The 16,317-nt window shown below is 41.6% G+C and overlaps 1 protein-coding gene across 6 annotated transcripts in view; it reads left to right on the forward strand.

Annotated features, from left to right (window-relative positions):
• The first annotated feature begins 1,140 nt into the window (after positions 1-1,140).
• The window catches only part of KCND3 (potassium voltage-gated channel subfamily D member 3), a 267,155-nt gene continuing 251,978 nt past the window's right edge, over positions 1,141-16,317 (forward strand). The window contains exons 1-2 of one of the 6 annotated variants that reach the window (XM_081009840.1): positions 1,141-1,627; positions 12,118-13,284. In XM_081009840.1, the coding sequence (XP_080865966.1) occupies positions 12,179-13,284 (1,106 nt within the window). In that variant the 5' untranslated portion in view covers positions 1,141-1,627; positions 12,118-12,178. Of the gene's footprint in view, positions 1,628-1,951; positions 2,055-2,086; positions 2,515-12,117; positions 13,285-16,317 lie in introns of those variants that run through there. The other 5 variants (XM_081009837.1, XM_081009842.1, XM_081009841.1 and 2 more) reach the window with 5 other exon arrangements.

A 16,317-nucleotide genomic window follows, 5' to 3' on the forward strand; every position in this document is an offset into this window, starting at 1 on the left:
TTCTAAATGGTGCAGCACCATATTGGAAGAGGCATTTCCCATTGTGTGAGAGAATTATCCTTTAAGATATAAGAACTGCAGAAGGCAAGCACTAAGTACTTACATGGGGGGGGGGGGGGCTTAAAGAAAACAAAAGAAAGAAAATGTGTTTCCCAGTGAATCAGAGTTGCCTTTTCTTTAGTCAGTTATAAAGATTTTAATTGATTAATCAGAGGCATCAATTAAATGTTGCAGAAGTGGCACAGATCCACTCAACCCACCACTCATGATATGTCAGTTTGACTGTGTGAATGACTTGCAGCATGTGGAGGGGCAGAATTTGTTCTGTGCATTTGCACTGTCATCTTCTTCAGTGTAGACTATGATTAAATCACCAAGTGCTCTGAATTTGGCAAGAGGACAAGGAAGGTGTTACTTCTCCATTATTTGCCATCCAATAATACATGCAGCTGCCACTTGGATATGAACAGAAGAAGGCAGACTACCTTCTCGAATGTCTTAGAGTATCCTCATCTTGACTGACATCTGCTGGTGAGAAGTGAGTGTCTGGCAAACCTTTGTCACAAACCTCATCGCTGCATCTCAAAGGCTATTCCTTTGGTTTTCCTCATCTACAGTCATCTGTTGCTCTGTTTTGCCATATCAGTGCAAAAGTTCAAATCCCATTTGGCATGTGGAAGATGCTACATGAACCCCCTACCTAAGTGGTTGCTTTCGTCTTAAAATTGCAGAAAATGCTATTAAACTTTTTGCTCAATGTTCCCTATCCCAGAGAACAGCTTATACCGGCCTAGAGGACAGGTGGGGGAACCTGTGGCACTCCTTATGTTTGTTGTACTGCAACTCCCATCATCCCTGGCCATTGACAATGCTGGGTATGGATGGTGGGAGCTGGAGTCCAGTAATATCTCGATGCCCACTGGCTTCCCATTCCCGGAGAGACAAAATGTTATTGCCTGGGAGTTCTAGGGTCAGGCTTTACTCGCTGAACTTGGTCTCCTCCATTAAGGCCAGAGTCAGATACCCGTCTAGCGATCTATGCCTGCAGATCTCGATCTGTTTCCTCGATCGCTCCTGATCCACCCTCGTAGGGGTAGCCCTTTCCAAATAGCAACAGGCATTTGGGAGAAAAGGAAACGGCCGCGAGGCGGACTTGCCGGGAGCGACGGAGGAAGGAAGCCTGTGGGACGCGAGGAGCTGTCCACCGCTCTCGTGGTGCTGAATGCCCGTCGCTCCTGCCCGTGGACTTGTGGAGCGTGGACATCAGGGCTCGGCCACACGTCGACTGGTGCAAGCCTGGTGGGACTGCGCCATCTGTCTGCTGAACGAGAACCGGGCAGGGAGGTAACCAAAAACGGCAGCGGAACACGAGGATGGGAGGCGACGTCCGCGCGCATTCGCATCAGCAGCACACCCAGCTCCTGCGCCCTCTCCGTGCGCCTGCTGAGCTGATGGGCTAAGCGCGCCCTTGGCAAGCGCCTCCTCCTCCCTGGACCCGCCCTCCCCAGTCCGAGCAGCTAGAGTAAGCGCCTTCAGCATCTGGATGGCAACCTCCTCAGCCCAGCTGCTGAACAGGCACCCGCGAAGAGGATGGCATGGCATGGCAAGGGAGCTCCTCGCCCAGGAGGTAAAGTAAGGAGCACTCGAGGAGTGCGTGTGTGTCTGCGTGTGGGGGAGAGGAAAAAAGAGGGGGTGCGGCGGGCGTGGGGGCGGAGATGAATTTCCTTGCAGCCCGTCAGAAACACGAGTTTCTGCTTCTCTCTCCTCTTAAGTCCTTACCTGAATTTTGGACGGTGGGTGCTTTTGGGAACTGTGACCAAAAAGAGAGAGATGAGATGCTAAGGAACACTTCTCTCTTTCCCTCGGTGCTCTTTCCCTTTCTCTGCCGTTTTGTCCCCCCCTCTCTCTCCTTTTGCTTCCAAAGCACAGATCAGCTCATTCCGCTGAACTCCTACACACACACACACACACACACACACACTGCTTAAGTATAATCTGAATCTCCGAATGAGATGACGCACGCCGGGGAAAGCAGCTGAGCGCCTGTATTCCATGTATGTATGCATTTGTATTACTTTACCGAAGTCACTAAGCCCCGCTGTAGCCCATCAGTCACTTCCTTGAGGCTTCTTTTAACTCCGAAAGGCAAGAGCGCTCGGATTTGGAGATTTAGGCAAAGGTGGGAAGGCAAAATGCAAAATCGGACTTGACCCAAAACGGGATGAAGGAAAGGCGCAGGGTAATCCTATACGCGGGTATTGAGGAGTAAGCCCCATTGAGTTCAGTGGGACTTACTCACAGGTAATTGAGTATAGAATTTCAACGTGTTTGTTGGGAGGGATGTGCATACATGGAAATCCGAAGGGATGAGAACCAGAAATCATAGAGCTGCATAGGAGCTGAAGGAAAGAGCTTTCTTTTAGAAAGGAAGAAAAAAATGAGCATCAGCAACTTTGGCTGCAAGACGTACTTGAGAAACGGTGCCTGCTTATCTAAGTGGAGAGCCTCCAACAGGTAACTTAGTTTCCTCACCTGTGCCACATCGCCCTTCCATGTCAAGCCATGCCTGCAGATGAATAACTTCATGTATTGGTGTCTGTCTCTCACTGCACACAGTCTCTCCCTTCAGAACCTTGCTTTCCTAGCTACCTTCCAAGAGAGACATTCTGGTCCCCCACTCTTCACCAGCAAATGAGGGAAAAGTTTGAGTGCTTGGATAGGACTGATCAGGCAAGAGCAAAACTCCAAGCTGGACTTAAAGGTGGACGGTTGCAAGTGCATCTTGTCAACCCAGGAGCTTACCAGGCTCAGCAATAACAAGATAAGCCGTTTAGTCACCTCTTTCTCTACTTTCCCTCTGCTGGTATTGCCTGATTCCTCCAAACTGCATGTGGAGAGCTCCGACTTAGGGAAGGTGATTCACATTCAGCCAAAAGGACTGGTCTTCATTTGTTCCATGATCATTTTGTATGTGTGGTTTTCCATCTATTGTGTGGGTGATTAAAAAAAAATCAAGGTAAGTTGGCTTTATGCATGTGCTGGGGTGGGGGGAGGCTGGATTAATGAAGTTTGCATGTCTCTATCCTGTTGCTCTAAGATTTGCTTTCACTGAGTACATTTGCTAGAGAAGAGAGAGAGGAAATCTTTTGCAAGAAGTTTTATTATCTACCATGGGAGAATGTGGAGGAGGAGATCTAATTGAGAGAGGGTGTAGAAATCTCATCTGAGCATAGTTTGCATTTTAAATGAAAAGATCATTGAAACTGGAACCTGACCCACATAAAAAGGACTTTTTAAAAAGGAAACACTAGTATTCAGAATACCAGCTTTTCTCCCTGCTCTTATAATTCCATGAAACTTGCATTATTCTGTTTGTCAGCCTTCCCTGCTTTTTATCTGCTTCTACAGATAAGTTTCTTAAAACAAGTCTAACTAGGGATGATCAGTGACACCCAGAAATATTGATATGGTGTTAGAAGTTAATGAGATGAAAGTCCATCATTTATGTCCTTTTCCCCCTGAATGAACAGGAATAAATATGTGGTTCTATAAAGTTTTTCTCCAGTGCACTATTGATCCCAGAAAGGAGTGTGGATGTGAATGTTCAAAGTTAAAATAAAATTATTGTCAATAAAGCAAGACATAGCTCAAACAAGCTTTATTTCTACATGTGGAAGGATGGCTGGAGTGGCTGGAAAGAGCAGATCTTTCTGAGAGAGCAGAAAAGCCTTGGATTACCATTTTCTTTGCACCCTTTGGGTGGCATGGCACTTACCTAGAGAAAACACAGTCTGTTTGCTTCCACAGTCTGTTGACATTTGGTTTCAGTCTAAAGGGTCATACCATGCACACAATCTCCTCTAGTCGAAATACCATCAGTAGACTGCCAAGTAAAAGATACTGTCAAGACATCTCTGTCTAGTGTGTAATATGCTTAGTTTTTTAGAATAAAAAAAATGTCTAAAAAAAACACCAGTTAGTTCAAGAGGGGGGTTGAACACTTCAAAATCCACATTGAGGCAATGCTTTATTAGAACTATTTAAAAAGTTACCAGATTGTGAGAAGGGGGTTGTCTAGAACTCTTCCTCAGGAAATGTCTTACACAAAGGAGGGGACGAGGGGATGTGGAATTTTTTGCTGTTCTTTTTTGAGTTTTGTCATCCCCTAACCCGATCACACGCCCACTATGTGTAACATCTCACCTGATAAAGAGTTCTGGCAAACTCAAAAGTTTGCCACTATTTTGTGACGTCTTGGTTGGTCTAATAAAGGTATTGCTCCAGTGTGGAGTTTACAATTCATGTTTGTATATGTTTAATTGAAATGGTAACAAGTGAACTATTGTCTTCAACAGTGTGTGATGGTGGGGGGGGGGGTACTTTTGCAGAATGCACTTTGCTCCTAAATGGATTCTGCATGGCCCACAATACTCTTATTGTAAATGCTATATGCATTTGTGTTTCTGTATGTGAAGAGAGGTTTTTCTATACCTTTCCACACATTAACCTGTTGCTACATAAAATACTGTGTGCAGTCTTTCCTCTCAAGCCTTTACTTTTGGGGGGTGGGGTGGGGGTGGAGCCTAGGAAAGATCAAGATCAACAGTTGGATTTGATTAATTAATTAACTTTGCTTCCTTATTAGTATTTGTTGGCAATACAAATACATAGTTTTTGCATCCCCTGGGAAGTAAGTTCTGTCAATGGAACTAAGGCTGAATGTATGCCTATATGTTGAATGGTCAATAACTGCAGTGTCACATAATGACTTGTATGTGTGAAACAGCCATTACAGATCAAACACCACTGACAAGGCTTTTCCTCTGCTCTCACTTTACTTCAAGCATATAACTTTTCAACAGCAGTCGTTCACAGCCCTTCATCTGCAAACTACCGAGTAATAAAACACTGAGTGATACACGTACATAGATCAATGTTTCATACCAATTATATATTTTATGCTTTTGCATGCCACCTTTTCAGTTCTATCTTTATCCCACATTGAAGCAACCCCTAGATATAAATTGAAATAATTCACTGTTAGGAACATAAGAAGATGCCTTGTACTGGCTCAGACCATTGGTCTATCTAGCTAACTGTTTGCACTGATTGGCAGCAGCTCTTCAAGGTTTCCTGGAGGTGCCGGGAATTGAACCTGGGACCTTCTGCATGTAAAGCACATGCTCTACCACTGAGCCATGGCCCTTCCACATAGTATCAATGATATCCTAAAATATACTCCCCAAAATTACTGGAAGCAACTGAATTATACCACACTGTAACAACAACAAGAAAAAGAGTAGTAGTAGTAATAATAATAATACTTATTGACTTCTGAAATGTAGCCTGAGCCAATAGCCCATACATGATCAGAAAATTGTCTGCACTTCCCGGAATTGATAGATACGGTTGCTGTCCTATGCATATGTTCTTGGAATGGTAGTAAGTGTCATTGAATGCAGCAGGACTTACTTTTGAATAAGCATACATGGTATTGTGCTCAAAGTGATAACATGTCAACATAATGTTTCCAATTCACTCAAATGTTCTAATTTCTTGTGCAGATAGCTAGAGTTTACAGTTTCAGAGTAAGCATACAGACCCAGAAGGCTCTTTTTCTTTTCTTTTTTAAAAAGTGGTTTTAAAATGTGTAACCCATTTATGATCTATTAGTGTCTTAAGTAATGCTTTATGGGACACATTAGGAGTGCCTTTGGCAACATTGTGGAGTGGCCATGCACACAGTGCTGGAATTTATAACAAAGATCTACATTACGCAATTGTAGATTCTGATGCCTCTAAGGAATTTTGAGAAAAACTCAGTTTCAGTCACACAATTACCACATAAATCCAGCATTGTTCTATGCCCATCCAGTATTCTCTAAAAGTCTCTGTTGAGCAGCCTGTGTTTCATATTACTTTTCCCATTAAAATTGCTTAGCCATGTGAGCCCCGAGTAGTTTGATGCAATCCCTGAATGTTATCAGAATCTTCTCCAGAGCTACTAAAAATAAGTGGCCATGTATCAAGAGGGTAACTTATAGGAAATCACACATTTTTTAAATAATTGGCTTTCATTGATGTCATGGGAAAGTAGCAGATCATGTGATGGTTCTATGTTCAGTTTCTTTAACTGGTTCCAATAACTATACCCTCATACCATCTTCTGATGTAAGTCTCAATGCAACATTTCTTTGCTCATTGGAAGAAACTGCCGCCAGGGAACAAATGTCAACCAGTAACAGCAGAGTGTAGCCAATGGTCTCCCTTGCACTGATGAGGCTCTTTGATCTAAAGGGTCTCCCCAACCCCCTGGAGCAATTTTTTTGGGGGGGTTGAAGTGCATTCCATCAGGGCAAAGGGCACCATGGGATACAACCCAGTACGTTTTGCAGAAGCTCAAGCCCATGAGCATCACAAAATTCTTTGTTGGTAACATATCTCCTGCCCTTTCTTCTTTTCAATTTTGGTTGTGGAAGAATGTTGGAAGTTTTACATTCTGTTCTACCATCAGTATCTGTCCATCAGCAGGGGAGAACCGTGTATGAAGTACATGCTTCACCAGCTCCTGCTTTATTCATAGACATGTCCATTATAGACCAATATACTGAAATGACATTGAGTCTAATACTGTGAACCTAGGAATTGACTTAAATTAAGGTTTGATTATTTCTTGGAGTTTCCCATTAAAATTTGTTTCATATTAAATCAGGGAATCTGCAGTAGGTTCAGAAATATATGACTTCTGAGTCCTGTTCTGTGTCCATAGATGCTACTTCTTGCAGGGATTAAAGTGAATTGTATGTTTTGCCAGAGCTCTCATCAGGGTTTGCCTGTACTCTCAGCTCAGTGCGTGGAACCGCCTTCTAGAGCAACATAATGGTATTCTGTACCTTTCTGTTTATTTCATTTCATTTATTCATTGAGGTATTGATAAACTGATAAATTGATAAAAGGGTGGTGAACAATAAAGGTAACCAAAAATGGCCATACGGCCATAAAATACAATAAAAGCAATAAAGTACAATCATAAAACAATATTAAAAGGCAGCAACTAAGGATGCAGTAGGGCTACGGTAAAATGCCCAGGCAGATGGAAAAGCTGTGACTGGCATCAAAAGTATTGCAAGCTGCTTTCAGCACTGACTTATTGGGATCTATTTATGACTTTGTTCTGTCAATGAACAAAAGGCCGGAATATTATCAACCAACTTGCAGCTGTGTTAAAGCTAGCCTCTTGAACAGGATGTTGGTAGTGGTGGGGACACTGTGTAAGGTAAAGGTAAAGGTAAAGGGACCCCTGACCATTAGGTCCAGTCATGACCAACTCTGGGGTTGCGGCACTCATCTCTCTTTATTGGCAGAGGGAGCCGGCGTACAGCTTCCGGGTCATGTGGCCAGCATGACAAAGCTGCTTCTGGTGAACCAGAGCAGTTCACGGTAATGCTGTTTACCTTCCCGTCAGAGTGGTACCTATTTATCTATTTGCACTTTGATGTGCTTTCGAACTGCTAGGTTGGCAGGAGCAGGGATTGAGCAACAGGAGCTCACCCCGCTACGGGGATTTGAACTGCCGACCTTCTGATCGGCAAGTCCTAGGCTCTGTGGTTTAACCCACAGCGCCACCCGGGGACACTGTGTACTACCAAGCAAATCTGAAAATTCTGACATCATCTCTCTTAGGAATTTATCCTGTGCATTTTTATTGTTTGTAAGGCATCAATTACCCCTGCCCCTCTTGAAAATGGACACTGGGTAGAGCCTGTTCTTCCTTTATAAACCGCTTTGAGTTTTTACAATCAAGTGGTGTATAACTTTTATGAAATAAATAAAATAAGTAAACATTATATTCTCTGAATGGACATATCAGTCTCACTCTGATAGCTTTCAAGGGAGATACCATGATGTGTTTATGTATTAACTTTCCCCACCCCTCAAAACTGGGTGTTTGGATTCAGGTGGGGTACATTCTCAAAATCTAGAAAGTTACCCTGAATGTGCACACTGTAACTCTGATTCCTCAGTCTTCCAGGTGGTTGTTGTATTATGATTTATATTACATATTGTCTGCCTCACCCCTGATTAGTATGGGTTTGAGCTGATTCCCCCCGTTCCACAGAACTTCAAAACCAAGAATGTTGAAACACTGAACTATCATTCAGAAATGGCATGGGCGGTCAGAACATAATCTTAAGGTTGGATATAGTCATGTACAGAGGTGATTCTTCATATGCCAAGGTCCCAAGCAATGAAGGGCATTAAAGGCCAGCTCTTTGACCTGGACCTAGAAATGGACTGCATGTTGGAGAAGATTCGAAAGTACTGGTATGATATGTTCCTAAGAACCAGTCCCAATTGCTTTGCAGTTTTCAGGCTGCTTTGAAAGGCAGCCGCACATACAACATACTGTAGCAATCCAGACAGAAAGATATCAGGTCCTGGATCACTGTAGGATAGTTCCAGTAGTGAACTTTGGATACTAGCTAGCAAAATGCCCGTCATTATGATTGGCAGGATATAGGAGGAAAGCAGATTTGTATTCTGAATCCTCTGAAAGGGTGCAGTATGACTCATTCCCTGCACTGGGGGCTGGGGGCTGGGGACTGTGCTCAAATGCAGCATTTTATTTTTTTTGTAATAATGAATGGTGGCCATTCACTTATATAGGAGAGCAGAACACTAATCCTTGAAGCTAGTTTATTCAGCAAGTCTTTTAATGGCTTCCTTTGTAATCTTCTGGTTTTGGGGGTGGTTGTTTTTTTAAAAAAATTCTGCCATTTTATAGAATTTTACTGTTAATTTCATTGGCTTGTATGATAACATCCATTTTACTGGTTCTGCCTTTTGGCTGGCCTCTTCCCACCTTCTCTTTATGTTTTATCCTTATTTTAAAAGTTTTAAACAGCTGTTTCTATGGCAGTTTGTGAGGTGGAAAAATGACATGCAAATACTTAAATAATTGAAAATAAACACTGGAGATCTGAGAGTAAATGCAAAGGAAGAGAAAGGTAAAGAAAGCAAAGGGTTTGGCTGCAGATTTTATAAGGTCATTTATACCCAAACCCTTACTATGACATAAATCAGTGTGCAATCGGGACGTTCACCAACAGTGTGAAGTACATTTTTCTTCCCTTTAACAGCTAGTTCTTTGGATTTAGAAAATTAATTTTCATCCTAGGCATGCTGGTATTGTCATCAATGTACTTTATTATTTGGTGTTTTGGTTAGAAAGACCCTCATTGGCTTTTTTGAAGAGTTGTATTTTGATATAATGTGCACTTTGTTCACACAAGATCAAGAAAGACTCATGTGTACACAACATACGCACCATTCTCAGAATGGCTGTTTTCAGAAATTTAAACATTTCCATTCTTTCAAGAACCCACTCTAGCCTACTACAGTGGTCTAATATCTAATATGCTGTACCAGTCTGACGTACTGAGGTAACCAAGAAAAAAGGCAGTTGCCAGTGGAGAAATTATACATATAAAAACATTGCCAGAAAATGAGCAATGGGGTGCTTAGCTGCTGGTCTACTATAATTAGTGTAAGTTTCTCTTCTTTAAAGTAGATTGAAGCCAAAGGAGAAAATTTATCAAATTAAATATAGGAATCTTCCTTCTTTCTAGGAAAATAATCTGGTAGCTGTGAATGGAGAGACAAAATCCTCTGAATTTGTGAGGTTCTTCCATTTTACATCCTGATATCTAGCTGGAATAATTTGTTAATCAGATAAAATAAAACAAATTTGATTGCTGCATATCCTGATCACACCTTTGCTTTTTATTAATGGTATATAGCCAGCTATACTAGTAATTAACCAATTAAAAATCCAGTGTTTATACTGATCACACTTTTGCTTTTTATTAATGGCATATAGCCACCTATGCTAGTAATTAACCAATTAAAAATCCAGTGTTTATATGAAGCAACACTACAGCTGGTTGCTATGCAGGCAGGTATAAATGTATCTCTAATGATGCTTTGTTGTCATTATACTGCAAAGATGAGATCCTTCCTGTGCTTACCTCTGAGTAAATATGCATAAATATGACCCAAAAAGCCTTGCACGCAAGTCCCCTTGAAATCAATGGGACTTATTTATGAGAAAACATGCACATATTTGCATTGTATAATCTATCTCCCTATGCAACATCTTTCCAAGCCACTTTCACAAAGTACTATGCTCATTGTTAATGCATTAATAGGCAAAATTGAAAACCCTGCTCGTTCTTTTTAGATAGTCCAGCTATCCTAATGCATGGCTTAAAAAGCTATGCGCAATCCAGCTAGACACACTTGAAGCGCATTGAAAGTATATGCACATAACTGTGCTTTTGAGTCACACTGATTTCAATGGTGCTTATGCCTGACTTTCCCTGTTGGTAATGTGTGCTTTCTCTAATAGAAATTCATAATGCAGTAGCCTGTAACGCATCATTAATATGCCTGTTATTACCGTAAGCAAATCGGTAGGCAAGCTGGCATCTGGTGGGCTAGTGCTGAATCCCCAGGGATTAGGGAGAGGTGTGCATTTTCTCTTGGCAGAGGAAACAGTGCCTACCATAAGTATGCACATAGCCCTCTCTAATCCCTAAGGATTCAGCATTAGCCCAACAAATGCCAGTCTCTCTACTGAGGGAATCAGTTTCTGCAGCCACTAGACCACTGTCTGGATAATGAAGTGGCCCCTGAATATGTATGACTTCAATAAACCTTTCAGCTGATAGTAACACTTGCTGGTAGTGAGTTCTCACAATATCCTACTATTTTATTAGCACTGTCATTGCACTTACTGTGATTATTAGAAATCAATCTTGGTCTTGCAGTTGTGACAGATAACTCTACTGAGGAGTCATCCAGTAAAATAAATTAGCACTTTTAGACCCTTCCGACAGCTATATTTGGAGTGATCATATATGATCTCCTCCAGAAATTACTTTACATGCATGACGAAAAAGTTGTGCTAGTGGAACAACTGTTCTGCATATGCAAAGCTGAACTGGATCTTACAACATTGGGCAAAAGTAGCACAGCCAGGTTTTTGTCTGCTTGACATATAGGTCACTCCCGGAGGAACTGGGGAAACTGAGCAACCTACAAAGTTGGGGGAATGTTCTACTGGACAGCATATTCATATGGATGACTGAATATGCCAATGTGATGGGTACTACCACACAGGTCACATGAGGATAGGCTACCCCACATACTTCTAAATGTGAATACGAACAACTAGGAGTAGTTTTTCCATATACGGAACACGTTTTGTGAAATGTCTTGTTGCACTTCCGAGTTTCTAAATCAGGACCCATTGTTTACACCTGGGAATGATATCTGAAGCTTGTTTGTGAGGAAGCAAATTTAAATTAGTGTGTTGATGCTGCTTTTAAATGCTTTTAATGAGGAATAATTTGCTGTTCAAAAATTCTACCAGTAATAATGCCATAACTTTTTCCACACTGATTATCATGAGTGCTTTAAAACATTCATTGTTCTAAGCAGTAATGTTTGGCTATCACAGTTAGGGATTTTTATTGGGGGTGGAGGGAGGGGTGGAATCAACACAGAGAGCCCAATCCCTGGAGCAGCAGAAAGCTGGCTACTTCTGTCTTGCTGGCTAAGAAACCCCTTTCCAATCTTTCTACCATTGGAAATAGGCTATGTACCAAAACTGACAGGGATCCAGTTAAGGTGATTGCAGTATGCTTTTTGAGAGAGAGGGTTGCTTATCCATGGGATATGACTAACCAATTCCTTATGAATCTTTAAGAAGGCAGCAGGAGTCTTTTTCAAGATGTCATCAGGTAGACTTAATGTACAGTGGTTGCCACTGATAATCTGCCTCACCTAGTTTGCACGTTCAAAAGCATTTTGCTCTACCATCTAACCAAGAAATAGTGAGGGACTTAAACCAGGTTTCCCCAACCTAATGCAGATGTTTTGGAGGAAACTCCCATCATCCATTTTCACTGGCCATGCTGGCTGGGGCTGGTGGGGGTTGCTGTCCAAAATATCTAGAGGGCACCGCGTTGGCAGAAACTGTCTTAAATCATTATAAAGATAGCATCAAAGGCAAAGTGGCCACTCACTCTGAATTTTGTTTAATTGTATTTGTAGATGGAATTGAACTGAAGTCAAGCAGTTTTTAGAAGAGCTGTCTTCTTCCATCAGATCCATCATGGCTGCGGGTGTAGCAGCATGGCTGCCCTTTGCCAGAGCAGCTGCCATAGGATGGATGCCAGTTGCCAACTGTCCGATGCCACTGGCCCCAACGGATAAAAACAAACGCCAGGATGAGCTCATCATTCTTAATGTGAGTGGTAGGCGCTTCCAGACCTGGAGGACTACCTTGGAGAGGTACCCTGACACTCTGCTTGGCAGCACAGAAAAAGAGTTCTTCTTTAACGAAGACACAAAGGAATACTTTTTCGACCGGGACCCTGATGTCTTTAGATGTATCTTAAATTTTTACAGGACTGGAAAACTGCACTACCCAAGGTATGAATGCATCTCAGCATATGATGAGGAGCTTGCCTTTTATGGGATCCTACCCGATATCATTGGGGACTGCTGCTATGAAGAGTACAAAGACAGGAAACGGGAAAATGCTGAGCGGTTGATGGATGACAGTGACTCCGAAAATAAGCAAGAGTCTATGCCAGCTCTGAGTTTCCGGCAGACCATGTGGCGAGCCTTTGAGAACCCCCATACCAGCACCTTAGCCTTAGTCTTTTACTATGTCACCGGCTTCTTTATTGCTGTCTCTGTGATCACCAATGTGGTGGAGACTGTACCATGTGGAACAATCCCTGGCAATAAGGAACTGCCATGTGGAGAAAGGTACGAAATGGCTTTTTTCTGCTTGGACACAGCTTGCGTTATGATTTTTACAGTTGAATACCTTATGCGACTCTTTGCGGCTCCCAGTCGCTACAGGTTCATCAGGAGTGTCATGAGCATCATCGATGTGGTGGCCATCATGCCGTACTACATTGGCTTGGTGATGACAGACAACGAAGATGTCAGTGGAGCCTTTGTGACTCTGAGGGTTTTCAGGGTGTTCCGGATTTTCAAGTTCTCCCGTCATTCCCAAGGCTTGCGAATCCTGGGGTACACACTGAAGAGCTGTGCCTCAGAGCTTGGTTTTCTTCTATTTTCTCTCACTATGGCAATCATCATCTTTGCTACTGTGATGTTTTATGCAGAGAAAGGATCTTCAGCCAGCAAGTTCACCAGCATCCCAGCTTCTTTTTGGTACACTATTGTCACCATGACAACTCTTGGGTAAGTGCTTCACTTCTCTTTCCTGACCAAAGGTCGCAGGAGCTGATTGGTGGGATGAGGTTCCAAGCTTGTTTCCTTTTCTGAAACATAGACCTAAGCTTCAGCAGCTATTGAGGTCTGTTTCTTTTTCTTTCAATGCTGTCTTGTGCACAACCTCCAACATTTATATGTACAGAACATCATGATGGCTTTGCAGCAGTGACATCTGGTCCATATTGTTGTTCAAAATGAGGTCTTAGTTGTTGCAGTTGTTTTAACTCTGGCATTACTTGCAATCTATCTTGCTTCCAGTTTTGGCATAAAGAGCAGGGATCTGTAAGAATCTTCATTTTTGTGTTGGTTTAAAGAATCCATTCTTTCTTTGAAATTATCTGGGTGCTTTTCACATTGCCTTCAACAGGAGTTTAAATGTTATTAAAGTCAAATAAGGATTGAAATTAAAGAAGAGGGTCTGACCCTGGCAGAAGGTGAAAAAAGGGGGGAGTGGGAAATAACTGAATGATACAATGAACTATTTTTTTTAAATGGCATTAAAATCAAGCAGATAAATAGTTTGAGCATCTGCTCTTTTTCAAAGATGTCAGCTTAAGCACAGCAGTACTTACTTATTGTATTGATGATCCAGCCTGAGCTCTTCAGATAAATGGCAGTATACAAATTTAATAAATAAATAAATGACAATGTTAATCATAATCTTCAACAGCAGCAACAACCGTCTTTCAGGCTATATTCTTACAGTCAACTCAAGCAGACCTTCTAGGACTTTTAGATCTTCTCCTGATCTTTAGAACATACTCCGTTTGTTCATTGCCCATCCTATGAGTGCAAATATAAAAGCACAGGAATGTCTGCTTGGGATGAGTATGAGAAGACAAATGCTAAACATGTAGTGTTAGCAATGAACAAAAGTCCTGGCGATCCATGCTTAATATTTTTCATGCATTGACAAATGCCTCTGAGGAATAGTGTATGCTTGAAACATTTTAAACTGTTCTTTTTTTAAAAAAGGGGGGGGAAGCATGGTGAATTTGGCTCTTGAGACATTTAGATTGTTCCTTCACCCCTGTTTCAATCCAGATAGGTATTGAAAACAATGTATTGAGATATGGTAAGGTTTTAGAGAACAGAACTGGCTTATTAACAGGAAATGGCCCAGTTTGCGCCAACAGCTCATGGGTCAATGAAGATTTGTGGCCATTATAACATCTTGTTAACAACACAACACAGAATTATGCATTGAATCAGTGCTTCTTTTCTGGGGGTACTCAAAGGTACGTAGTACTGACAGCTCCCTCCCCCCAATGTTAAAAGTGTGGCACTTACTGTAATACCTTCATGGTGAGTACTGGCACCTTTTTTTTCTTAAAAAAAAAGGCACTGCATTGAACCCATGGAAATAGATGGGCTGAAGTGTGTTATAAACCTGCTGTTGTATTGTGGTTCATGTGTCTAAATAGCTCAGACAGGTGCAAATCTAGTCAACAACAGGGAATTCATAGCCCCTGGGACATTTCTACTTGTTCCCAAACTTCACAGGAATCCTGGTGAACTGACAGCTTTTAAAAACAAAAACAACTTTAACATTTCAGGTGAGTGATTTAGTTGCTTAAAACCTGGGGGCACCTTAAGAGAAACACATTTTCTCTCTCCCCCATATGAGATTGAGGTAACCATTCGTTGCTTCTCTTGCAGCTATTTAAAGCTATCCAGCCTTCCATGAGCTCCACATGTAACAAAATTAAAATCTTGTATACAAGACTAAAAAATGTAAACAGTTTTCAGTCAAGTGTGCTTCTGCCTGGGAATTCATGTGGCTTTTGATTTTTAAGCATTTAGCAATTGCTTTCATGATGCTTGATCGCTAGACTTAGTATAGCATTGCTGTTGCTTTGAAAGGCTTTCACACTGTGCATGAACATGCAAGCTATCACAGGTTAAAACTTTTAATACGTACTTCGTTTTTCAAAAAAAGTGAGCAATTGTAACTTGGGGATTTTCTGTCCTCTTGGAAACATATGAATATGAAAACATTAATAAAGCTTAGGAGATCTGCTTGAATGAATGGTAAACTTCTAACCGGTGGTTTTCAATCAGTGTTGGAATGTCATCATATTATGATCTAGACATTGAGTCATCTCTAAAATACCTAGTTCTTGGCTTCTTTAGTGATAACAGGTCAAAAGCAGCCAAATGATTCAGCTAGGATGGGAGCGGGACAGAAGAAAGATCAACACACACATAAATTCAAGTGATGGTTATAAAAGGATGTTTTGAAGGAGGGTGGTGTTTAAAAGGATCTATTATGACACTGGTGTAAAATGATGGGGAAATTTGATAATGTGTACAAATGTCCACTTTACTTATTGTATGTTTCCAACAAAATGGGACACATCAAAAATTATTTACAAATTGAGAGCCAGTGTGGTTAAGAGCGGTAGTCTTGCAATCTGGGGAACCAGGTTCGCGTCTCTGCTCCTCCACATGCAGCTGCTGGGTGACCTTGGGCCAGTCACACTTCTCTGAAGTCTCTCAGCCCCACTCACCTCACAGAGTGTTTGTTGTGGGGGAGGAAGGGAAAGGAGAATGTTAGCCGCTTTGAGACTCCTTCGGGTAGTGATAAAGCGGGATATCAAATCCAAATGTTGAAGGTGAAAGAAAGCATGCATGTAATCTGTGTTGAATATTGTTTTAGCATGGTTATAACATTTTGCCCTAAATAATACCATATGTATCATATCGGTTTCAGTGAGAATATAGGTATTTATAAAAATGATGCTATAATGTCATGATACAGAGTTGCTATTAAAAGTTAATAAAACGAGTCTCAAGAATGTTGGCAAACAGCTAGCATCTGAAGGGAGATGCACTTTTGCTGGTATTCCACCCCCACCCCCTTTGTCAATAACAGGATGCTTTGTAATTAAACATGTCTCCTTGTCAAAACATAGTAGGGAAGGATTCCATGGTACCATTAGTTCGCTGTTTAGCTAAAAGAAATGGTCCGTTGCATAGAATACCTTTCCTTTCCACACA

Source organism: Podarcis pityusensis (genome assembly GCF_964106645.2).
Source record: "Podarcis pityusensis genome assembly, chromosome: 6".
Lineage (NCBI taxonomy): Eukaryota > Metazoa > Chordata > Lepidosauria > Squamata > Lacertidae > Podarcis > Podarcis pityusensis.